Source organism: Astyanax mexicanus, chromosome 7 (assembly GCF_023375975.1).
Source record: "Astyanax mexicanus isolate ESR-SI-001 chromosome 7, AstMex3_surface, whole genome shotgun sequence".
Taxonomy (NCBI): Eukaryota; Metazoa; Chordata; class Actinopteri; order Characiformes; family Acestrorhamphidae; genus Astyanax; species Astyanax mexicanus.
This window is the reverse complement of record NC_064414.1, coordinates 11,941,732-11,968,738: the sequence shown is the minus strand read 5'-3', so window position 1 is coordinate 11,968,738 and position 27,007 is coordinate 11,941,732. Positions and strand designations below refer to the sequence as shown.

General features: G+C 39.6%; 1 protein-coding gene across 7 annotated transcripts in view; it reads right to left on the bottom strand.

Annotated features, from left to right (window-relative positions):
* Positions 1–27,007, bottom strand: part of fgfr2 (fibroblast growth factor receptor 2) — a 66,402-nt gene that overhangs the window by 19,607 nt on the left and 19,788 nt on the right. For 4 of the 7 annotated variants that reach the window (XM_049481027.1, XM_049481030.1, XM_049481031.1 and 1 more), the window contains 7 exons: positions 23,027–23,196; positions 19,575–19,698; positions 11,724–11,914; positions 10,215–10,359; positions 7,245–7,447; positions 4,401–4,540; positions 1,653–1,774 (listed from right to left, as the gene is read on the bottom strand). In XM_049481027.1, the coding sequence (XP_049336984.1) occupies positions 1,653–1,774; positions 4,401–4,540; positions 7,245–7,447; positions 10,215–10,359; positions 11,724–11,914; positions 19,575–19,698; positions 23,027–23,196 (1,095 nt within the window). Of the gene's footprint in view, positions 1–1,652; positions 1,775–4,400; positions 4,541–7,244; positions 7,448–10,214; positions 10,360–11,104; positions 11,244–11,723; positions 11,915–19,574; positions 19,699–23,026; positions 23,197–27,007 lie in introns of all 7 variants that reach the window. The other 3 variants (XM_049481028.1, XM_049481029.1, XM_007228761.4) reach the window with 3 other exon arrangements.

The following is a 27,007-nucleotide window of genomic DNA, read 5'->3' as shown; positions in this document are numbered from 1 at the left end:
CTCTGTGTGTGTGTTTGAGTGTGTGTGTGTGTGTCTTTGTCTTTGTGCAGGTGAAGTGAGCCCGCTGCAGCTGGCCTGGACACAGACGCAGCTATGCGGCCTCCTGACCCAAACCCTACCAGCGTCATTCACCACCAGCAAATAACCCCCCGGCCTCCTCTCAACCTCCTCTTAGCCTCACAACTCCAGCAGCTCCTCCATTGCTCCCCCTATGCTGTTTTTGCTGTTTCTGTATCTTCTCATGCCCACATTTGATTCAGTTCAGTAATTCTAAATTCTATCAGTCTTTACTTATTCATTTCTATCAAAGAAAAACTTTGAAATCTCAAGATGAAATGTGTTCATAGTTTTAGTGCTTAAAACACAATATAAAGCACAATATTTGAAACAAATGCTTCACTTAACAGTGTCCTGAATGCTCTAGTCACAAGTCACACATTTAAAAAAAGTCAAATGAACTCAAATCAGATCAGATTTCTAGTCACATGACATAAATGCAGGTGCTCAGGTAAGTGAAAACTTGTGTGCATGCTCCTACTTAGCATGAGGAAACAACAATATACAGCTCTGGAAAAAAATTAAGAGATCACTTCAGTTTCTGAATCAGTTTCTCTGATTTTATTTTATAAACTACAGACAACATTTCTCCTAAATTCCAAATAAAATATGGTCATTCAGAGCATTTATTTGCAGAAAATGAGAAATGGCTGAAATAACAAAAAAAGATGTGTAGTTTTTAGATCTTAAATAATGCAAAGGAAACAAGTTCATACTCATAAAGTTTTAGGAGTTCAGAAATCAATATTTGGTGGAATAACCCTGGTTGGTTTTTAATCACAGATTTCATGCATCTTGGCATGTTCTCCTCCACCAGTCTTACACACTGCTTTTGAATAACTTTATGCCACTCCTGGTGCAAAAATTCGAGCAGTTCAGCTTGGTTTGGTGGCTTGTTATCATCCATCTTCCTCTAGATTATATTCCAGAGATTTTCAATTTGATAAAATCACAAAAAAACATCATTAAGTCATGATTATTAAGTGGTCTCTTTTTTTCCAGCGTTGTATTTACCTTATAAAGTTAAATAATAAATACAATATATATTTAAATTACCCTATACACACTACCTTACACTAAACTGTAAGCCTTGTTGATAAATTACTTGAGGAAAATGGTTGCCTTAAGATTTTCAAGTAATGTTTACAGAACAATTTAGTTATCAAGCCCAAATTGTAAATACATATCATTAATTTTACTGGGTCGCTCTCAGGAGCTCAGCGTGGTACTGTGATTGGATGCAGCACCTGTGCAACAAGTCTAGTCGTGAAATTTCCTCACTACTAAATATTCCACAGCCAACTGTCAGTGATATTATAACACAGTGGAAGCGACTGGGAACAACAACAACTCACTTTGTCAGTGTAAAATAGAAAAACAGATTAGCTCAAGAACAGTAGAGTGTAGAACTTCATGGAATAGACAGTTTTCATGGCCGAGCAGTTCCATCTAAACCTCACATCACCAGACTCAATAGAGGGGAGCGGATACTTTTAATAATATAGTGTATGATAAGAGACAATACAATATAAATAAAACACATTAAGTTGTACTTGTCAAATGCCAGAGTAACATGCCTCTTCATCTGCACTTACCTTTCAGCATCTTAACAGCTACAGTCACGGCCTCTTTGGGTTTGTCTTTATCGATGCCCAGCGCCTCTGCCATTACCACTTGCCCGAAACAGCCTTCACCCAGCGGCTTGCCCAGAGTCAGCCTGCAGGAGGACGCAGAAAACAGGAGGAAAGAAAAGTGGTGAGGTTTGGGTTAATAAAAGTAAATAAGGGAATGAAATACAGCTTTAAGAGAGGAGTCAATCAATCAGCATTCATTTAGAGTCTCTCAGAGTGCTAATCTGGTGACAGAAGCTCGGGTGGTGCCAGGTCCATAGTGATAATTAGCAAGATAACACAGTTTTAGTGTGTGTTTGTTAGAGTGTGTGTGTGTGTGTGTGTGTGTGTAAGAGCACTGGTATCTCACACTGTACTGTTTGCCTAATTCTCAGGCGTTAAACTGATGCCCTTTGTCACCTGTGGCCAAGCTTACATTTGACATTCGCCTCCGGGACACAGCGAGTGTGAGCGGGGGGTATAGAGTTACCCCTCTCAGGGGGGTGCTATAATATGCCAGTGGGGATTTAGAGGATCTGTTGGAGCAGCCTTCTGAGGGCTACATTGCACTTTCTGGATAAAATAAAGTCACATGGACATGATTAGAGCTGCAACTAACGATTATTTTTCTAATTGATTAATTTGAGAATAATTTTCCTTTTATTAATTGTTTATTAATCAGATAAAAGGGGCAAAAACAATAATTTATTTAACAGCATTTTATGTAACAAACCAAACTGTCTTCGTTCTAATATTGTAATTGTATTAGAAACACAAAACGAACCATTACTAAAATATTAGTGTTTAATGTAAATCTAAATTTACATAATGTTAGATTGACTTAAACTACAGATTGAGTAAAACTACTTGTAGAACAGTAGGTATAGCTGCCACATTTAAGTCCATGCTAATGCTAATGCTAACTTGATTGGCTTTGGTTGGCTTTGGTCGCAACTGTACATATGCATATATTAACATATTCCCAATTAATCGATTATTAAATTAGCTGCCAACTAATTTAATAATCGATTTTACTCAATTTAATTAATTAGTTGTTGCAGCCCTAGACAGAAGCAGGATTTTCGGGACGTGAAAGACAGTACGGGACCACCTGACCCACACTAAAGCCCACCCACTTCATCTTATCCTCTCACGGTCACCGCGACTTTATGACCCCCTGCCCTCCCGGTACCCCTTAGGTCAGGCTTTGACTGACAGGCGCAGGCTCCGCCCACTCCGCCCCCCTGCTGTGTAAACATTCACACCCGCGCTGGGGACCGGGGCTAGCCCGTCACCGTGGTAACACAATCCCCCTTCTGTGCTGCGAGCGCCCGCCGGCCCCCGCCTCTCAAAGGCCGCCTCTGTCTGGCCGAGCCCACCACAGATAATCAATGTTATGTTTTTCCTCCACGCCAAACGCAAACGTTAACATTCCACAGCTTTCAGCCTCCCGGAGGCGTGCGCCCGCCGGCCGGCAGACGAGCCAGAGACACAGACAGCAGCGCACGGGGGGCAACAGGCAGAGAATAACAACTACGTCTAAACAGGCCTGCCATAGAGTCATAGAGAGAAATATAAAAAAAAAATGTAATTTATTCAATAGCTACTAAATTATTTGGAACACTTTAGAGTAAGAGTTCATTATTTTACAGTACTTGCAACAGAATGTCTCAATGTCTCCATTATTCTTTATTTCTTAATTTTATTTATTTACTACATTGTATATTAATATTAAATACATGGAAACAATTTAAGGACACATATGCACTTACATAGTAAACAGTAAAAAAGTGTTAGTCCTTCACATTAATCCCCTGATCTAAACCTGATGATCTGAGATGGTGATTTGAGGTGATTTAATTGGGATGAGCTGGAGCGCAACTGTTGTTCAGCACCTCCAGAAACTCCTTTAAGACGCTGAGAAAACTATTCCAGGTGACTCTCCCTCATGAAGACACTGAGATTAAAATACCAAGAGTGTGCAGATCTGTCCTCAAAGATAAATGTGATACTTAGAAGAATCTACAGTATAAAACATATTCTGGTTTAACACTTATAAATAATTCCATGTGTGGCTGTATAGCTATAATAAAGTTACAATGTAAAAAAAAAAAAAGAAAACATTAAATGAGAAGAGATGTGGACAAACTTTGGAGTGGTGCTGTTACATTATAAAAATTTTATAATGTCTATCATGTCTAACAATGTCTAAAAACTAGTGTCAAATAATAAGTAATAATTAATTATTTAATACATTACTTAAATATTTGTAACAATGTTAATTATTGCTGCAAGTACTGTAAATTGAATTACACTTACTGTAAAGTTTTACCAAATTACTTAATAATTAATAAGGAACAAATAAAAAAAATAATAATAACAACATAAGCCAAATTTCCATAGAAAGGGGTTTCACTAATCTATGGGACAAAAATATAAAAAATATATGTATATGCTTTGCTATTAATTATGAAGCTTTATCATTTTATTTTTTTTAATGTTTGCGGTTTTCATGCATGCACTAAATACTTTTACATAAAGTACCAGTCAAAGGTTTGGACACACCTTTTCATTTTATGTTTTTTTCTTAATTTAATTTATTTTCTTCATTTTCTAATTTGTAGATTAATATTAAAAACATGAAAACAATTGTCCTCCAGGGTTTTGAGACTAGTGTTGTGTTGTGAACGCTGAGCTTCATGGTGTGTGTAGTATGGGTGTAAAATTACGTACTTGTCTCTGGAGAATTCCCAGCGTGGATCCTCTGGGAGGTCGTATTCCGGAATGATCTGATCGTGGTCAGAGCTTCGGCGGGTTGTGATTCGAACCAGTGGTGTACTAGAGTTCATTGAGGAGCTGGAGTCAGACGACACCTGCATGGAGAAAAGGAGATGGCTGATCACCTGAGCTTATGGCACATGGTATAACAAACAGAACCCCATTAAATTATCTGTGTGTGTGTGTGCGTGTTTTTTTTAGCAAACAGATATTCATTTGTAAAATTATGAGTTTTTTTTTTTCAATAGATAAAGGTGGTGGAAATCATTGTTGGTTAATTGACTAGCAAAATAATAACTAGTTGCAACCCTAAACCTTAAACCTCACACACTTCTATCAGAGTAATTTTAATTTTTTATAAAGAGCAGTCTATGCTCTCCCTATGCATGCACAAAGACCTTTAAATAGTCTCTATCATGTGAACACAGTGTTGTCTAAAAAACCTTGAAATAGAATTCAATTTGAATCCATGCTTGTGTCTCCTGAATGATAACTCCAACTTGGAGTTGAAGATGACACAGTGCAAGCTATTGTTCTCTGGATTTACTGCTGCTAAAAAGACAATTCTACAAAACTGGATTACACCTGGTCTTCACATGGATTCATTTTGCATTTTAGGTGGTTAATGTACTTAATATAGCAAAACTTGAATGTACCGCTGCTCGACTTCATCATGCTAAGCCCTTTTCTGCAAAGTATGCGTTAAAATTGAACACTTCCTCCTATTTATTTCTATCTGTGAAAATGATTGTACCCGAAATGGTCATTTATGCTCCTTTTTTTCCTCTTTTGCATTCACTCTTAATGCCTGTCTGCTGCTCTCCATCCCCTTGTTGTTTAAATATTGTATGGAAAAAAAAAAAAAATAGTCTCTATCAGTGGAGAAACTAAATATTAAATACTAAATACCATAGACTGTATATAAAGATGGACGCCGTGTCGCCGTTCCCATTCATTCAATGAAAATGAAGCCAAAATCTTCCGCCATTATGGCGATTCAGAGACCAGAGTCTGCGCAGTAGAGACCAGAGGAGGGAGAAAGGCTGTGGAGAGACCGCCTACTCATTTAAATAACCCCGCCCCTGAGGGCTGCCTCGCGGTCACAGACTGCAGAGCGGGGCGGAGCGCAGCTGACGGTCTGTTATTGGTCCCGCCCATAAGCAGCCCTTTTACAATAACCACACCTTTTTTGAATAGAGCCAAATAAAGTTTTAAAAACCGAGTTCTGTGGGGATATAAAAAATTGACAATATAAGCAGAGGTTACACTAGCTGTTGCATTTAAATAATGGAGGTAGAATTACAGTATATTAGAAAAAAACGTGATTAAAAGTTGTCTGTTTTGCCATTGAAACCTATGGGGATGGGTGGACTTACACAGCTTTCTGCAGCCGAACAGCAGGGGGCGCCCGACCTGTGGTGGCTTCACTTTTAAGAGACGATGCTCTGTCCAGCTATATACAGTCTATGCTAAATACTTATTAAATATGAAGCTAAAAGGAGATTGCTTAATCAATCCTGAGAAAAAAATAATAATACAAATCATACAACAATTTTACTGTAGGGCAAGACCTCAGGCTTTCCTCAGTTCTGCTGCAGCCAACATCTGGAAGCGTTTTCCAGAGCAGACCTTACCTTCACACTCCAAACTGTACGTCTTCATCAGGGGAGCTTAATGATATTTCACTTGCTCCCATTTCTCAGAATTTAAAATGATTATGCATTATTCAACATACACATACTAACAGACTAACAGACTGAAATCTACAGCAGACACGAATATCTCTTTAATACTAATAATTAACTTCTACACTGGATTCTATAATGTGTGTTACCCCGCTGGAATTGTCTCGCAATTCCAAATAATTTAAATAACTAAATAACATAATTCAGATTCTAAATATAATATTAATATTCTATTTATAATTCTATTCTCAAAAAAGCTAAAGCTACTGAATAAGCATGCCTAATGTCATGCATCATATTCATGCGCATACAAAGTGTAAACTATGAATATAGAATATAGTAACACATTTATAACAGGACTTATATAACAGCATTATTTACCATTGCAATTTTTTAAAATAGAATTTAAAGGGAAAATCAGTAATAAATTGAATTAAGAGATTTGTCTGCCCCAAACACTCTTCTCCAGGTGTGAAGCTCATGCGGGTTGCCAGTCTGCTTCACTAGTAGTGGTGATAAATTACTAAGCAACCGTACGGAAGCTTAGTGATTACATGTTCAGCGGGAAAATAGCCAAATAGTCACCCATTTCCATGGTGGCAGTGTACTGTTTGTTTGCTGTTGTGCTCTATACATGGCAACCCAAGGTGTGGAACTGGAACTGGGAGAATAATTGGGCAGTAGGCAGATTCTGAGGCTAAATGGCACACAGATTACTGTGATGTACCATACAGTTCAAATAAGAAAATACTGGCTGAAGCTCTGTTACAGCAGAAAACTTAATCCTTCATGTTTCTTTAAATTATAATTTAACAGGATTCTTTAGCATTAAAATGTAGTAATTATTAATAATAATGACTAGTCATTAGGCATTAGCTTAATTAGCCATTTAAGAATGTTTATTAATTTGGGGAGTGATGCTATTTTGTGATCCTTATTGTAGAGTGTTAACAAAATATGACATTATAAAATAATGATTAGTCTCTTGTTTGCTTCTTGTTTCTCGCTTCGTGCATGTGTTTGTGTGTGTGTGTGTGTGTGTGTGTCAGTGTGTGTGCATTGTTGTGTGTGTATTGGTATGTATTAAGGGTTCTGGAACTCTTTATCTACTTTCTGTTACCTGGCGGCGCAGAGGGATCTGTTTAGTGAGCTTATGCACTGCAGGCTGCCCCCCAAAGTCGGGCTTCTTTGTGGAGGTTTTCACTCTGCAGGCCACCACGGTCCCCACCATGCAGGCGATGAGGAAGACGCCCACGCAGTAGATAGCGATCTCCACGTAGTCCGGGGGATAGTTGGGTTCTATGGTGCCTATTTCAGCTTAAGTGTGAGTAGAGGAGTCAGGGTAAGAGACAGGATGGAGAGACAGGACAGTTAATAAGTCAATACTGAACGAGTCTTGCTGGATTTATTAAGAAAACCTAATGTTGACCATCTGCATGGCTTTGAGATGATATTTTTTTTTGATGAATGATAAGAATTGGTGGAAAAATACTCCAGCAGACTGAGATCACAGGGACAAACAAAAGACAGATGATGAACAGACTGCAAACAAACAAACCACGACACAGACCATAATACAGAAATACACAGACATATAAACACACATCACTCACTCTTTCACACCATATAAGGAGTTCCTTCCTCTTGATCCTTCAACACTAGTAGAGATACGCTGGTTATATCAATCAACTGAACCTCTTTATTGAAAATGATACACTAACCTAGTGCTGGACAATATGTCCAACATTTATATCATGATATATTTCTTAATTTCGGTCAATACGATATCACAATCGTAATTCTTATATACAGTACAGGCCAAAAAGTTTGGACAAGTTTTCTCATTCAATGTGTTTTCTTTATTTGATCATGACTATTTACATTGTAGACTCTCACTGAAAGCATCAAAACTATGAATGAACACATGTGGAGTTTTATGTACTTAACAAAAAATGAGCTGTCCTCCACAGTCACCGGACCTGAACCCAATCCAGATGGTTTGGGGTGAGCTGGAGCACAGAGTGAAGAAGACAAAGGGGCAACAAGTGCTATAAACACCTCTGGGAACTCCTTCCTTCAAGACTGTTGGAAAACCATTTCAGGTGGCCACCTCTTGAAGCTCATTGAGAGAATGATGCCAAGAGTGTGCAAAGCAGTAATCAGAGCAAAGGGGGGCTGTTTTGAGGAAACTAGAATATAAAGTGTTTTTTTTTAGTAATTTAACCTTTTTTTGTTAAGTACATAAAACTCACCATGTGATGCCTTCAGTGAGAATCTACAATGTAAATAGTCATGAAAATAAAGAAAACGCATTGAAAAAAAGAAGGTGTGTCCAAACTTTTGGCCTGTACTGTATGCAGTGAACTGACGACAGATATACAGATGCTGTACATACTGTATATCTGTTACAGCACTAAACCAGTTTATTATATGTGCAACTTTTTTCACCTAAATATTACTAAACTATAATAATAGATGCTCACACGTGCCAAAAGTTATTTTCAGGAGATTCTAGGCTACTTAAATTATAGAGTCTTAAAGAGTAACTACACTCTAATATTTTTTTTTTTACATTCATAGCTTAAAATGCTTAAAATGAGATATTACCAGCAAATATTAAAAGATTTTAGATATTAGATCATATTTTGATCAAAAGTTTAATTAATAAAGATATTATGATCAAATAAAATAAAACAGAACAATAAAAAACAAACTTGAATATTCTTTTTTTTTAGAATAAATACAAGCTGGCCTGTGGACTTTTATTTGGAAGTATACATAAACGGATTGGCAACAATGGAGCTGGCTAATGGCTAACTGGTGATGTTAGCTGTTTTTCTGTGCTGGATTAACCAATGATTAATTTTTTGACAGCAGATGGAGCTGACACTGTGCTGGTTAGATTGGGTTAATCCTGTTGTTTGATATATAAATATGTGAATCATCAAGTTTACTTGAGTCCATAGTTATTAAGCTCAGTATACTGTACTGTATGTATCTGATGTCAACATAATGAACAGATATTAGGGATTCATGATGATTTATTTATCCTTTAATCATCAGTATCAGCTGATTTGGGCAATATTTTAGAACGACACTTGCTGATGTATTTATTGTATGCTGGAAAAGCACAAAGCGACACTGGCTGCACTACTATAAAATCCATTGATTTAAGATTAAATTTGTATTTATTTTTAAAGTTATACCTGTGATCTAATCTCTCCCTAAGTTATAAACCTGTATATCAGCAAATAAATATGTCTTAATATCACTCTTTTTTTTTATATATAATTTTGCATATGTGCACCTATCACACACACCAAACACACACAAACACATGATGCACACAACACACGACACACAACAACGAGTTCTGATCAGGCTCTGATGATTGAGAAAGTACAAAGTTTAAAAACCCGTGCTTTGACTTTCTTCAGAAAGTGACAGCAATCATCAGAGCCACTGACAGACATGTGAACACAGTAATGAAGCATGCACTCTGAGAGTTAAAATGAGGAGATGAAGGAGGAGAAAGTGGGAGTCACATTTTCAAGAGCTTAAAAAAAAACACGTACTGAACTATAAAACTGCTTCTGTAAATGTATCGAAATATTGTATCGTTTTGGTCCTATTGAATCATAGTGATACGTGGCGTCAAATGTCCATATTTTTACTGAAAAATAGAAGACTTGCCCCCCCTAATCTAACTGAAGAACATTGTTTTTTAAATTATATGAAACTGATGCCAGTAAATCCATAATTCCTGGCATTTGCTTATTTAGGAGTATTTTATTCAGTTCTTGTGATATATTGAGTATCACAGAATCCCAGTATTGATTGAAAATATTGTATCGTGAGATGTCCTGTGATTCCCACCCCTAAAACTAAGCTGATTGTTGGAATGTTAGTTTCCGCAGACAGATCGATGCAGAAGACCAAATAGATGATCTCAGATCAGGTTCACTGTAAACTATTCTAATCTAATTCCACTCTAAAATATGTCTCCCACTCTTTCTCTCTGGCATTAGTAGATATGACCAAACACAGCAGCGATATGAGGAGGAACGTGGAGAGGAGTTTATACCTGGAAGAACCGTCAACCAAGCAGAGTGATAGGAGATCCCAATAGAGTTACCCGCCAAGCATGTATATTCACCCGCGTCCTCGAAAGTGACGTTGGGCAGGTGGAGGACCTCGATCTCTTTGTCCGTGGTGTTTACACCTGCCGTCTGAGAGAGGGAGAGGGAAAAGGACAGGAAGGACCAAAGAGACCATAGAGAGGAGGGGAATGAGGAAGAGGGAGGTGAAGAAAAAGGTGAGAAAGTTGGAAATGAGCAGACAGTGAAGAGAAGCAAAGAAACCAATGAGACCCAAAATACCAAGAAGAAAGCTGATCTGGGAGATGATTCTTGCTGTAAACCTCATCTACACATCGCACAGTTGGTAGATGAGCCCTTTCTAAATAAGAGAGCATGAAATCAAAAGCACACACCACAATATAAAGGGGACCTTATAGGCCAGTCCCCACGAATACCCAAAAATACACCGGGTGCCTTGACATCCTCTAAGGTGAGCCCAGCAGGTCTTTGCAGAACATGCAAACAGGGGAACACCCAACACCCAACATAGAGAAGCCATGGAGAACAAGTCAACAGCTCCAACAGTCAAGTAGTCGGTCAGTTAAGTAGGATGATTGATTGACATTTAGGTAAAAAACAGGGAAAAGGAAAGACAAAGATGAATTGAACCTTGTTTCCATGGCTTCTTAGAAAAACTTAAGAACACCCTGACAAGATGTTTATAAGAACAATAAAAAAAAGAACCAAAAAATAGACACACACCGGTCCAGAAAAAGGCCCAGGATCACCATCACGCACCACGACGAGACGGGACGAGAAAAACAAGACCCAAAAACAACCCAAAACACCAGAAAAAGGAGCCGTCGAGGGTTTTAAAGTGCGCTGTTCTTTTTACCTGGTAGCACAGTAAGCCAACCTGACTGATTGACCTGCCCAAGGTAATTGGAGACTTGGCACATGTATTCACCAGCGTCGTCCAGTGAAACATTGTGGAGTGTGAGCACCTCCACGTCTGTGCTGTTTATGCCCGAGCGCTAGAGGGCGCCACGGCGGCCCAGCACAGCGGCGGCAGAAAACAAAAACAGATACAAAAACAAAAACGGCACCTGTTAACATCGTCTTTTTTTGTTTTATATCATTACCGTTTATGTGAAGGACGAGCCCAGCTAAAAAAAAATGGTTAGCAGAACGTTTTCTCAGTGTAACACATATCGTTCTTAAAACGTGTAATCTGTCCAGTTTTCTGGATGTTCTTAGAACATTGTTGCAGCAAATTTACCATTCCTGGAACACTGTTTTTATAATGTTACAGGCTAACCTTCCTGGAACCTTTTCAAAAAATGAAACTTATTACGTCATAACTTTTGACTCCATTCGTTTTTAAATAATAGCTTTTTTAAAACATGATTCTTTGGAATGCTTTTGGACTTTTTAACAAGTCACAAAATCACAAAACCAGGGATGAACAACCAATTACAGCGCAGTTTAAGCAAAAAAAACTGAACTGGACGCACCTTTAGCACACGGACATAAGGGAGTCCATCGGGACCGTAGCGGCTTCCGTTCCTGGTGATGTGATGCAGCCACTGGATGTGAGGCTGGGCATCACTGTAGACTTTACAGACAAACTTGGCGTCCTCCCCCACGTGCGCGGTGGCGTTGGCCGGCAGACCAGCCTGGAGGATGGGCCGATGAGGAGAGCGTTCTGAAAACACGTACAAAGAAAATGCATTAAAATCCATTACTATTGGAACGAGGTTTAGAAGCAAATTACCAAAATCATATCCCTGCAAATCCCCAAAATGTTCTTAGTGCTGTATAAGGGTCAGACAGATACAGGGGGTGGATAATGAAACCGAAACACCTGGTTTTAGACCACAATCATTTATTTTAGGTGCACATTGAATTCTGCCGGGATTTTGGCAGCCGTGGTTTTATGTTTTTTGGATACAATCCGGGTTAGCACACGAACATCCCTTTCTCACAGCTTCCTCTTACAGCGTCCACAGTTAATCCTGTTGGATGTGGTTGGTCCTTCTTGGTGGTATGCTGACCTTACCCTGGATACCGTGGCTCTTGATACACCACAAAGACTTGCTGTCTTGGTCAAAGATGCACCAGCAAGACGTGCACCAACAATTTGTCCTCTTTTGAACTCTGGTGTGTCACACATAATGTTGTGTGCATTGCAATATTTTGAGCAAAACTGTGCTCTTACCCTGCTAATTGAACCTTCACACTCTGCTCTTACTGGTGCGATGTGCAATTAATGAAGATTGGCCACCAGGCTGCTCCAATTTAGCAATGAAACCTCCCACACTGAAATGACAGGTGTTTCAGTTTCATTGTCCAACCCCTGTATCTGCAGCATATTTTTAGCAGATAATTAAGAAAAAAACTATTCAATTACTTGAAAATGGCTGTAGACAGACCCCTAAAACAGAGCTGAGTCTATCCTGAGTCTAAACAACATTAACACTCAACTGCATTTACTGCAGTTAAATACCAGTGTACCAGAGAATCCTATATATAAGATGATTTTGATCTTTGTATTATAACTGTACTATTTTTTAGTCCCTGTCAGCCTGTTGTTTCTAGTTTTTAATACTGTAATGTCATGCTCTGACTCTACTACACTCTTTTCATATCATACCAATTTCCATTTCATACCACTGTGAGCATTTCAATTACATTTAGTCCAGGTATCACTGCTAAACAGTGATTTAAACAGCAGAATCTACAGTGTAGCTGCTGCTGCTGTAGCTGTTGTTGTGTGGCACACCTGCAGGAAGTGAGTCTGAGTACGTGTGAATGTTCCACCACTCTCAGCTCCTCCTGGCACCACTCCTGTGCTGCTATCGCGCCACTGTTAAGATTCTTCACACAAAACAAAAGAGGCTGGGACCTTATCTCTGCCGATAAGGGCAAAACAAAAACCTGCGGCCGAGGAGGAAAGGGAAGAGAACGACCGCGCTGGAGTACTATTCGCCTGCTCTGGGTCTGTTACGGGTCTGTGGTTATCTGGAAGTCACGGGAATATTCTCAGCTGAAGCTCAATCTTACAGTCCCAGTCCAGTAATGCTGCTGTCTGAATAATGTCTATTCTGACAGACAGTAGCTCTCATTCTCAGCTTAATCTGTTCTAAATACACAACTATACACAATAAAATAAAAAAACATAATGCAGGGACTGAAAGAGTTAATGCACTTCTATCAGCTGTTAGATTTATTTGCAACAGAAAAAAAACTGTATTTTAAATGTTGCATTTGTCTAGTGTAGAAAATGTTAAATGTGAATAGTCTAGTCTAGTTCAGTTTTCCAGAAGTTCCAAACTAAAGAATCTGAACAGAAGATGGTGGCAGGTTACTAATGGTGTATGTGTGTGTGTGTGTGTGTGTGTGTGTGTGAGTGTGTGTGTGTGTGCTGAGGGGCTAATAGGATTGAGCATTGTGGAAAAGCAATGGTGACTAAAGAAAAGGTACAATAAAAGGGTGCAAAAAAGAAGAGGAAAGAGAAAAGAGGGGGATGGGGTCAGAGAAGGGAAAGACTAAAGGGTGCTTAACAGATGGGGAGTGAAAAGAAAGATGAGGGAAAACAGAGAATGGGCGAAAAAGGGGGAAAAAAAGAAAGTGGGGGGCCCAGTACAAATTTTTGTTCTTCTGGTCTGCTGGTGTTTTGTGTTCTCGGCTTTTTTTCTTTTTTTTTTAGCTTTCTACTGACGAGCAGTCTGATCCTGATCTGTATATATATATATATATATATATATATATATATATATATATATATATAGTCAAATAGTGTTAAGAACATTTGTGTGTACTTTCAAACATTGTTTTAAATATGCTGTATGTTTAATTTTCTAGCTTTTTAATGCTTCATTTATTTAAAATAAGTTTTAAATGCTTTTTTGCTTTTACCGAGTTTTAATCTGTTTAGGTAAAGCACTTTGAATGTGCTACTGTGTATAAAAGATGCTATACAAATAAACTTGCCTTACCTATGCACTTAATAGCGACTTGAGAAATGCAGTAAAATGGAAGCTACTGAATTTACTGTCTCTTCTTATTATTTATTCTTCCAGTCTTGATTTTTCCTCTTTCTTTTTCTTGCTTTCTTTCTCACAAATCTTCTTCTTTCTCTGCCCTACAAACACTCAACCGTGTCTTGACCGACTCTCGAGTCTCGCATACACTAATTACATCCTTCACTGTGAGGAGGGAAGAAAATAACTAGAGAAACTCTTTTGTTTGGTTTGAGTCTGTGCGCAAGTATGGAATTTGATACTCCACCCTCGACAGCACTGAAAATGGAACTCTCAAGCCTCAAAAAACATGAACGTTAGGGGGAGGGACTTCACTTTAAAGAGCTGAGACTGAGAGGTAAAGAACATTAAGAGCAACTGATAGAAACAAATACAAAATAAAAAGCAAAAAAAACAAATTGAAGGAAATGCAGGGCTGGGAGTTCACCAAAAGGCACACACACACACACACTCTACGCATACTCCAACGCTTTTAGACACACAGACACAGGCAGACAGGCTGGGCTGAGAAAGTCTACTGAGGCCTGTTGGTGGCGACTGGGAGAACTACGGTCTACTAAGAAATCACTGTACAAAAAGTATTTGCATGACAGACAAACACACAAAATATTAAGCAAATATCCAATTGCAGTACAGGTCAAAAGTTTGTTTACACCTTCTCATTCAATGTTTTACTTTTTCCTACACTGTAAATGAATACTGAAGTCTTCCAGACTATACAGGAACACATAATGAATCATATAGAAACTGTTAAAAAATATAGAAAGTGTTAAACAAACCAAAATACTCTGTAAAGCATTTAGATGCTCTTGTCTGGGGTTCTTTTAACTTGCAGTTTCTGAGGTTGGTAACGCTGATGAACTTATCCTTTGCAACAGAGGAAACTCTTGCTCTTTTTCTCCTGTGTTGGTCCTGATGACAGCCAGTTTCATCATTCCTTATTTGATGGTTTCTTTAACGCACTTTTGAGGATAATTTTAAAGTTCTTGAAATGTTTCAGATTGACTGACCTACATTTCTTAAAAGTATTTTTTTTTGTCTTAGTTAAGTAGTTCTTGCCATAATATGGATTAGAACATTACTCAAATAGAGCTATTCACTGTATACCAAATTAACCGCTTCACAGCTTTACAGCTGATGCTCTCAAACACATTAAGAGACAAGAAATTCAAGTAATTAACTCTTTTTAAGTTCAGCGCAGCTGTTAACTGAAAGACTGAATTCCAGGTGACTCTACCTCATAAAGCTGACTGAGAAAATCCAGCCAAGATGTGTAAAAGTGTCATCTAAACAAGAGGTGCTGCTTTGAAGAATATAAAATATAAAACATATTCTGGTTTGTTTAACACTTTTTTTGGTTACTAAAAAAATCCTTAGTATTAATTTACAATGCGGCATTTTTTTATAATGTTTAATTTTGAATGGTTACAATGTTAGTTTAAGTAAAGTTAAGCACTATTTAGCATTACTTAATTGTAATGCTTCAGAATGTAACGGCAGGTAGTGAGGAGTGACGCACGCCGAGTAGAATGTACTCACAGGTTTATTTACAGACAGGCAAGCAAATGCAGCTAACAGTATAGCCAGGTAAACAAAGATCTCACCAAAGACAGAAGACGTAGTCGTATAAACAGTCCGAGTTCGTAACCGAGAAACAGTCCAACCAAACATCAAATCCAATAAGGGCAAAACAAAAGACATTAACCGGTAATCCGAAAACAGGGTCGTAACGAGAAGGCAATAACAAAGAACAGGAAGAAACCGCTTAGTACGCAACATAAGTCGACAATACCTCGCGAAGATACATTACACAGTGCGACCTTAAATACAGAAAAACAGAGAGCATAACCCGGATCTTCCTCAGAACACAGGTGAGTCTGAGCGCCGGAGCGTAACGTGATTGGGCGACGGCGAGCGACTGACGGTGACGTCATAACCCAAAGGATTCTGGGGAGTGGAGTCCAGAGGTGTGGAAGGAGAGTCAGGCTGCGTGACACAGAATGTTGTAAATACTGTTCATTAGTAATGTTGCTGCGAAGTGGAATAGTTGAAATTACAAGAGCTGTTTTCCTAAATAGGTATGTGTGCTGATAAACTGTTTATAATTCAACACTCTTATACACTTCCATACAATAGCTGAGACTGACAGCATAATCGAACATATCATGCAAGGCTTCTTCAGCATCCCCTCACACTCTGAAATACTTCCAAAAAGAGTCTATCGCCCTAAAAGCGTGAGTGCTTCAGCCAGAAATCCTTCAAACTGAACAGAAAGAGCCGCCGACGCCGGGTCGCTTTGTCCGACAGCCGTTCACCCGGATCACCCATGGATCGCAATCTATCAATTATGTCATTAGCCAGGTTTTTACAGGCCAGTCCAGTGTCCCCAAGCGAAACCACTGAACTCTGGGTAACCCGCTGACTTGGCACGGCAAGCTTCAGCACAGCTAGAACAGGTCGGTGTCACTGCTGAGGGAGAGGAAGAGTGGAGGGGCAGAGTACTCAAATTATTTGAGGTTATTCACAATGCTACTGTTTCTATGTTGTAGCAATGGCTTTGCACAATAATTATACTTTGAATTTTATGGTCAGGTGAAAAAATACATTTGAATTTAGGTTTCTCAATCCAAAAGGATTACGTACATAATTTTTGAATTACCTCACAATTAACTCTTTAACTGTTAAGCACTTTAACTGGATTATTTTAAAACTGTTCATAATTATTTATTATTTTAATACTGTTCTGTAAAAATGATGACAAAAATACACAAATGAAACTAAATTCTCAAAACTAAATATACATCAAACTATTTATATTGGTAGGAATTCAATCTAAAACACTATTGGTGGTGTTAATCTTAATTGGATTAATCACAACAGAATTGCATGTTCTCTTCCACTTAAGACTAAGATTTTAATAATGGTTATTTAAATGTAAGAGTGTGTGTGAGAGAGAGAACATAGATTTCTGTATAAATAAAAAGTAATCTGCTTTCTGAACTCGACAGTTGTGATGCTACTTTGTTATATTGCTTAATAAATCTGCTATCTTTGTCAAATGATTCACTCATGTACAAAAGAATGATGTAAAATGAACATGTTAAAGTCTTTAGATTATTCTTCTGCGTTATTAAAGCATTAACACTGTGAAGAATATATGTAGGGTACAGAATGTGTATGCTGAAGGTGGAAGTGCTTATTAGAGATCATCCAGTGTAATATTCTGTGGGGTCATGTTTGGCAGAAAGCCACTATAAACATGAATAATTAGTGGACTCTGTAGAGATCCAGCACTTTGGACCTAGAGCGGCTTTGATGTGTGGGCCAGTTCAGGCCAGCACTGCCTGCTCTTACATCACCGTCTATAGAGGGTCAGTGGGACTCGAATTCCACTAAACACACTCACACTCGCTTTCTTTCTACTCCTACTCTCCATTATTCCTAATACAGTAGGGCTGTGTTTTGGCAAGAACTTGGCGATATGATAAACACACATATATATATATATATATATATATATATATATATATATATACTGTAAGCAAGGTGATTGTATTGCTATTGTTTAAATCTGTATAATACAAACTATCATTTTTATAAAAATCTGAGTAAAGGAAAAGTTCCTTTTTTTAGTGGGCGGGGTTTAAACACGACACTAAATGAACCCCTTCTGACACCATTTTTACATCCAATTATTACCAGCGGTTAAAAACCCCCACCAGGCTTTGCCGAGGGTCTAATCTGCATTAAAACAAGGCTTTTTAAAGAAGTTAATTTAAGTAGAGAAATTACAGGAATTTATGAGAATGTATGATGAGCTGTTTTCTGTCCCTCTGGCTCTCTTTGTTTTTTCACAGTCTGCCCTGGTCGGTCACATAGAGAGCAGAGTCAAAAACATGTAAAAGAAATATACACTGTGTTCCTCAGCCTTCCTCAGCCCACTGCTGCCTCTCTCTCTCTCTCTTTTCCTTTCTCTCTCTCTCTCTCTCTCTCTCTCTCTCTCTTTCTGCTGGGTGGACGTAGTAGGGTCGCTCAAAAACAGGCTTTACTGTTGTGCAGTAAAACAGCAGAGATGCAATTTGAAAGGCTGCTTTTACTTATCCCAGAGCAGGGGGCCTGAATAGGGAGCATTTATGTGTCTCAACCTCAGACTGCCAGTTCATGGCACTGCTATGGATACTGCTCTATAAAAGCATTCTGTACGCACACTGGACAAACCTCTGGAATACACGGCATTCTCGAGGACCACAGTCAATGTCAAGTCGTTTAATGCTTGTTCAGACTGAATCTGCTGACTGAATCACCGGGTCACCGGGTTGCTGATTCTGGATTTACACTACATAGCTTGCTTTTAATATAATATCAACTGTCCAAGAACTAGAGCTGTGCAAAATGACCAAAACATTTTATCCCCGTATTTGCCCATTAATATACCACCACTGATATATATCACCATTATGTGTGGGAATCACACATATATATATATATATACCATATTGTGATATTGGTATTTTGTCCCACTTCTAATCACAATATAACACTAGTGATTTATAAGTGATGGAAAGTGTTCCAAATTTTTATTATCTTAACACCTAGGAACACTTACCCACTCTATTACTCACTATTTGGCAACGTCTTTGAAGTGTACACCTCAAACAAGACAGTAGGGTGCGCTCAATCCCCCCACCCCCCCCCATCAAGCAACAAAAAAGCTGAACAATATGGATGACACAGCATTATATGAAATAATAGATTCTTAAATCTCAGCGTCTTCATGAGGGAGAGTCACCTGGAATAGTTTTCTCAGCATCTTGAAGGAAGGAGTATCTGGAGGTGCTGAACAATATTTGCTGCTTTATCTTTACGATGTGAAGCTCCAGCTCATCCCAAATCACCTCAAATCAGGAGATTGTGGAGGACTAACCCTTTTGTACTGTTTACTAGGTAATTCCATGTATTTAATATTAATCTACAATGTGTAAAATAAATAAAATAAAGAAATTAAGAAAGAAAATTGAATGAGAAGGTGTGTTCAAATTTTGACTGCTACTGCACACACACACACACACACACACACACACACACACACACACACACACCCACACAACTGTCCCTTTTAGCACAGAGTAAATCTGCTAAATTCCCCTGTTGAAAAGCTGGCACCATGTAACAGCATTGCCTCAACAGACCTGTGGCCAGCCTACCTGACTGCACCTGCCTGACCCAAACCCCCACTCCAGCACTGCACACCTGTGTAATAAACCTGTGGGAAAGAGGAACAGAAACACACACACACACGCACACACACACTCATTTACTCACCAACTACGTCCAGGGTGTAGGTGTGGCTGATGGAGCCGTGTTTGTTCTCCACCACACAGGTGTAGTTTCCTTTATCAGAGGGAACCACGCTCTCCATGATCAGAGTCCAGTGCTGGAGTCGAACCTGCACAAGAACAAAAATCAGTACTCAAAAATCCTTACTCTGCCTAACCTTGCTTTGATATCAGTACTAAGTGTGTAGCAGCTCTGAATCTGTTTATTATTTTCTCACAATTATGGCATCCCTCTACTGCGTTATCTTTGTTTTTTCTTTACTGTGTGTTGTTTGTCTTCACTGAGTGCCTGTATGTTTACTGTAAGCCTGGATTCACTGATTTTACTCATTTTTACACACACAGTAAGCAAGCCTCAAAATAACCCTGCAGAAAATGAAATGGAGAAACTAAAATGCTTCAGAGTGAACAGTACAGAGCACACAGCTAACACAGAGTTAGCAGCTCAGAAAAATGATGTTTGCTCTTACAGCCTATAACATAGAGGCCAGGCAGTGAATCACAACATTTGATTACCATGTTTACCTAGGGTCAGAAACTAGAGAACATACCCATTATGCAAACAGATGGTGCCAAAAGCCAATAGACTAAACTATTGTAGCAAACGATTTAATGATCTCAAATTTCTTCAATTTTATGTACAACAAACTCTCTTAAACATGGGGTCTACTGTGGGTTTACAGTGTAAGTACAATATAGAATATAGTCCAATGCATTCCTGATTTATTTGGGTGAGTAAAGCGCTTCCGTTTATTTACAGTAATTTTTTACAGTAAGTTTATTTTCATACATGGTTAGAGCTAGTAAATGCTGCCTGACAGCGCTACACTGAGAAACCACTGAGTGTTCCGGTAAGCCAAGGCGATATCAGCTAGCGGTTTGTTCCAAGTAGCTTGTTTTAGCACGGTAAACGTGCAAGCTACAGTCTGATACACTCGTCTCTGAGCGGCAAAAGAACTAACATTTAACGAGGTTAGCAGGTAATGCTAATGCTGCTCCAGCAGTGCTAGCCAGGGTTAGCACTGAAAATTGTATAACGCTGTATTTCAGCAGAGTGGCTTTACTGCTCCTTACAACCTGACAGGTAGAATTTATACACAAGTCGCTCCAGATTATAAGGCACACTGACGATTTCTGTGAAAATGTAAGGATTTTAAGTGCTTCTTATAGTACGAATACGGTAAGTAGTTAGTGGCTCCAAATCTGCTCAGTATTTATGCTTTCTAATATTAAATCTTTACATATTAGGTGTGTGGCATTGCTCTACATTTCTCTAAATTGACTCCAGACTAACAGTGTCCAATCCCATAAAGCCTCCACTGTCTCTGAAAGCACAGCAACAGTAGTTTCATAGCCAGTAGGGACAGACAGACGTAACAGCAGACATTACAGCAGAGGACTCTGGGGGAAACTAGAGGAGCGAGGGGGGCAGAAACAGACAGAGGGGCAGGCTCTCGCTCAGCGCCTGCCTGTGAGGTGAGCTTTCCAGCCGGAGCATCATGGGAAAAGCAATACAGACGTGCCAACAGACAGCTCAGAGCACGAGCGTGCCGCTCTCGCCCCCACCCCAGGAATGCTACTCTCGTGACTGTAGGCCACGCTCTAAATCCAACCTGCCTGCATCCCTCTCTCTCTCTTTCTCTCTCTCTATCTATCTCATCTCACTGTCAGCGGCGTAATCACTGACTTACACTGACTTACACAAACTACTGACAGAACAAAGAATTCATTCTTTACACTTTTTTCACATCATTAAAAAATGTCTAATCCAAAACAGAACCACTTTATGACCAAAAAGGGTTTTGATTTGTACGCAAAATGTTCTGACAACGAAAAGAATATATAAAAATACACAGTGAGAATACTGTGAGAATACAAAACTGGCAAAGTGTTCTGTTACAAATACAACTTTTTTTTATATTTTTGTAACAAAAATGTCTTAAATGTATTTAAGTGGGGCCAATCATACAACACAATTAAAATCTAAATCATTAATATGGCCTCCTACATGTGCAACAGTTTGGGAACACAGCAAACTGGTACAGAAATGGGTTCAGACCCCATGTAAAGCTTTTCTCACTTACCTAATAAATGCCAGTTACCGTAAGGCCTGTCTATTTAATTTATGCAGGACAACTGATTTTTTATACTTCAAATCCTAAATATTCCCGTATTTTAAGAACATAACTGCATTATTATGCCACTATATTATCATAATATTGTTGACATAAAATGACAATAAAATGAAAATAATATTAAATATAGCAATTATTTCCAGGACAATATATCGTCCAAACAAAAACGGGCAGTGGGCGAGGTACTTTGGCCAACAAAGCCCAAGTCCAGTCATCTATTAAACTTTAACCAAAGGGTCAACTCAGGGTCTTTCACCAGAACACAGCTTTTAGCTTATTGTTTGTTAATGCTGGTAGCACAGTCCTAGGAACACCCTGTTTTAGCAGTTTTGCTAGAATAAACAGTTTTTACACAGGAAATTTGGCAGTGTTATATAAAGAGCCTGTGCAAAGGGACATCGCAATGCTCGTTGGTATCTTACACCCCAACAATGATGAGCGTGCTGGTCAGGAAGTGAGGTGTGTTCAAGCTAATTTCTGCCATTAGGCGTTCATTGCTATTTTGGCTATCCAGTGCTCCATGTGCACTAAACATGCATACACCCCTGCGTGTTACACACACAGGGACACGCAGCAGTGCACAGACCCAACATTAACATCAACAATAAACAGAATAGAAACTTAAAAATATTGCTTTTCCCATAAATTACCTACTAGCGCACCTACACAGCATGAACAAGCAGGTCAGTTTCCTCTGCTGAGAAGTGTAGAAGTGATGCACCCTTAAAATAGCAATCCGCCAAAGTCAAAGCGCACCTGGCTCTTAAAGAGAATGGCAAGGGACATGCTGCTTGGTTTGACATGCTGACACATTCTAAATCAAGATGTGCAATGAATGGTTGATTTAATACTGGCAATTTTACTGTGCAGCACTAATCCTATTTTATGTGCTCCAGACAGACTTTAAAATAACGCTAAAACCGTTTTTACTCCATTTCTTTTTTCTCTAAATATGCTCAAAACAGACTAGCAAACTGTAAAAAGTGGTGTTGTGGTAAAAGACCACAAGTGAAAGACTCAGAGACTTAGATTCATCATCTACATTAAGCAGTGAGAATCTTTTGGGCTTTTGAGCATCTGTACTGCTCCCCAAGCGCTGCCCATCATTTTGGGCATTTGTTTCTCAATATCAGTGTGTGCGTTTAGTGTATTCACTGGTTTGTATGTGTGTGTGTGTGTGTGTGTGTGTGTTCACTGCATGGAAACATTTCCTCACTTTAGGACTGACAAGGTTGAAAAATAAAAAAAATAAAAATAAAAACAGAAACAAGTAAAGCTTGTTAACTCAGCGCTGTTCTCCTACCTTGTAGCCCCCCATGCGGTCCTCCTGCCGGAAGGGTTTGCCGTTCTTCAGCCAGTGCATAGAAGGTGTGGGATCTCCCGCTGCTGCACATCTAAACTTCACAGTGTTGGCCGCTGGAACGGCGTGCAGCTTCTTCTCCATTTTATCAGGCATGGTCCAGCGTGGAGCTTCTGCAGATGGAGAGGACGTGTTAGTCAATCACTGGGACTGAAACAATAGTCAATCACTGAAAATGATGTGCATGTATTGTATACGGAGAAAGATACACAGATATTACTTTTTGTTTCGTTTACCAAAAAAAAATCCCTCTACTGCTCCCTCTCTTTTCTTACTGTTGTTCAGATTATACTAATCTGATGTTTATTTTTTTGTTTAGCTGATTAGTCAACAATAATTTCTGCTGCATTACCCTTTACCCATTACCTTAAACCCCCAGACTTACAAGCACTGGGCAATGTGCCCTGCCATCATACACAACAAAACAGTGAAATTAAAAATTTTATTAAATAAAAAACAATTTTGTTATTTTTTCCTCCTGAAAGTTCAGCATTAGCACTGAGAACACTGTATACACAGGACCACAGGAGACACAGTGTGGAGGAAAACCGGGCAGGAAGGCAGAACCGAGGAGGCAAAACTGTTATTCACACTCCCAGAGCAGCTTAACAACCAGGACCGTCTGGCTAACTCTGGCTAACTCTGCAATTTACACCGAGAGGCTTAAATAAAAACATATTCGCTTTCCTTCCAGTATGAGAGAGAAAAACGGAAACTAACAGGGGGAGGGGTGAAAGGACAGAGACTTGCCAAGAAAAACTGGACCATCATATTCAATTTCTCTGCAGAAAGCTAAACACTTCACCTTATTACTGTGAGGAATCTCAGAGAGAGTGACACTTCCCTCAAAATACTGTGAGACAGGCAGAGGACTGTGAGACAGACTGTGAGACAGACTGCGAGACAGGAAGAGGACTGTGAGACAGACTGTGAGACAGGCAGAGGACTGTGAGAAAGACTGTGATAAAGGCAGAGGACTGTGAGAAAGACTGTGAGAAAGGCAGAGGACTGTGAGAAAGACTGTGAGATGGACAGAGGACTGTGAGAAAGACTGTGAGACAGGCAGAGGACTGTGAGAAAGACTGTGAGAAAGGCAGAGGACTGTGAGAAAGACTGTGAGAAAGGCAGAGGACTGTGAGATAGACGGTGAGATGGGAAGAGGACTGTGAGACAGACAGTGAGACAGGCAGAGGACTGTGAGATGGACAGAGGACTGTGAGACAGACTGTAAGACAGGCAGAGGACTGTGAGACAGACTGTGAGACAAGCAGAGGACTGTGAGACAGAATGTGAGACCGGCAGAGGACTGTGAGATAGACGGTGAGATGGGCAGAGGACTGTGAGACAGACTGTGAGACAGGCAGAGGACTGTGAGATGGACAGAGGACTGTGAGACAGACGGTAAGACAGGCAGAGGACTGTGAGATAGACGGTGAGAGGGGCAGAGGACTGTGAGACAGACTGTGAGACAGGTAGAGGACTGTGAGATGGGCAGAGGAATGTGAGAGAGGCATAGGAATGTGAGACAGACTGTGAGACAGGCATAGGACTGTGAGGCGGGTAGAGGACTGTAAGACAGGTAGTTGGGACTGTGAGACGGGCAGAGGACTGTGAGACTGGCAGAGGACTGTAAGATGGGCAGAGGAATGTGAGACGGGTAGAGGACTGTAAGACAGGTAGTTGGGACTGTGAGATGGGCAGAGGACTGTGAGACAGGCAGAGGACTGTAAGATGGGCAGAGGAATGTGAGACGGGTAGAGGACTGTAAGACAGGTAGTTGGGACTGTGAGACGGGCAGAGGACTGTGAAACAGGCAGAGGACTGAGAGACGGGCAGAGGACAGTGAGACGGGTAGAGGACTGTAAGACAGGTATTTGGGACTGAGAGACGGGCAGAGGACAGTGAGACGGGTAGAGAACTGTAAGACAGGTAGTTGGGACTGTGAGACGGGCAGAGGACTGTGAAACAGGCAGAGGACTGAGAGACGGGCAGAGGACAGTGAGACGGGTAGAGGACTGTAAGACAGGTAGTTGGGACTGTGAGACGGGCAGAGGACTGTGAGACAGGCAGAGGACTGAGAGACGGGCAGAGGACTGTGAGACAGGCAGAGGACTTTGGGAGAGACTGTGCGATGGGCAGAGGACGATATTTCAGGGCACAATATTTGTGATAACGATATTCTTCTGGGTGATATGACAGCACATTGACAACTCTTTTTTTAAAATAAAATGCTACTGCAATACAATAAATATTAATTTAGTATAAAATCACTGGTTCATACATTGAGCAGAAACATAAACCTTCAGAAACATTTGTCTATTTTTAAACTTGCCCAGTAATTTAAAATTGAAACATTGAAATGATAGACAGAACAGGTTAAACAGAACAGGTTAAACAGAACAATAGATCTATTAAACTATACAAATAAATAACAATTTGCTTAAACCTATAGACTTTAAAATAGGACTGTCAGTGTCGGCCAATTGTATTAACAAAGCCAGTGTCGCTTGGTCTTTTTTAAAATACAATTAAAACATTAGCAAGTATTAGCTTGAAATATCCAATGATTCTAAACAGCAATTGTTGGTCGATACAGATATAATTCTGATATACTTATGCATCCCTACATATATATTTTTTTATCGTGTCAAAAAATCATGTTCCTCTACAGTACCTCAAGCACTCATGGGAGATTCATTCCATCATTCAGTTCGCCTCAAAACACAAAGTAATTGCACAGTTCCGAAATTGCTAACATGCTTCTCCACCAGGGCTGGTTCTATAACCGCATATCTCCATATATGGGCGGTAAGTGGGCAGATCTCTAGCGTGCCAACCAGAACGTTATAGCATAACTTGATACCACACAAGTAAACAAGGGTCTTCCTTTAGCCTGATTTTAGCCTGATGGAATGCCAGTTGGTCTCGTAGCCCGTTCTGCAGGCTCCATTCACTCTCCACAGATAATCACATTCCTGATCTCCTGCTCCTGGGTCTGGTCCTCTCTGCAGGACTTTCTCTTTCTCTCCCACTTCCTTTCCTCCCCTCTGACCTCCTGACCTGAGAGACCAACAGGACACCTGGCATCTCTCCGTCAGCATGGCAGCGCGGTGGCTCGGGACTTTGTAAAGGTTTGGCTCTCGTTGCACCGTGGCGGCGGGTGATGAAGATGACCCTCGGACAGGAAGGGCGGTGGGGCCGAGTTCCCATGCCCCCTGTCCGGACATGCCAGACTTCAAAGCAAATGACCTCCTAAATCATAGCGTGTGTGTGTGTGTGTGTTTGCGCGCACCCACCTACTCACTGACCTAGTCCAAGTGCTGTGATTTTTAAGTATATAAAGTTTTTGTCTAAAAAAAAACTTATTTTATTCTATTTTAGTCCCATTTCATATCTAATACACTGACGGCCCCAGGTAACATTAACATCATATCAATATTTTCTATCAGATTCTTCAGCAGCATTAACACAATACTGTATATTTAAAAAAAAAATGGAACTGGTAAAATAGAATTACCCAACAGTACAACAACTACAATACAACTTCTCTAAATTCTACAAAATTCTCTAAATGGCCTAAATAACCTACATAAAATTCTCCCCAGCACTTAAAAGTGTAGGGGTGGGACAATATATTGACATATCGGACATGATATAGTGTATCATTCTGATTCAAATTTTATTGCTATCTTTGACATATATTTATAAATAAATCGATATTGCGATATACTTTTTTGTTTCGATCATATCTTATTGAATCTGAATATAGATACTGAATATTTTTATTGAAACACAGGCACTCTAAACTCCCTAAGACTTGGTCTTCAGTTCCTGCTTCATTACTCCATGTTGTGGTGCTAATCAAATAAATAGGGTAACCCTGCAGTAAAAAATATTGCTTGTCAATTCCAATAATTCCTTGCT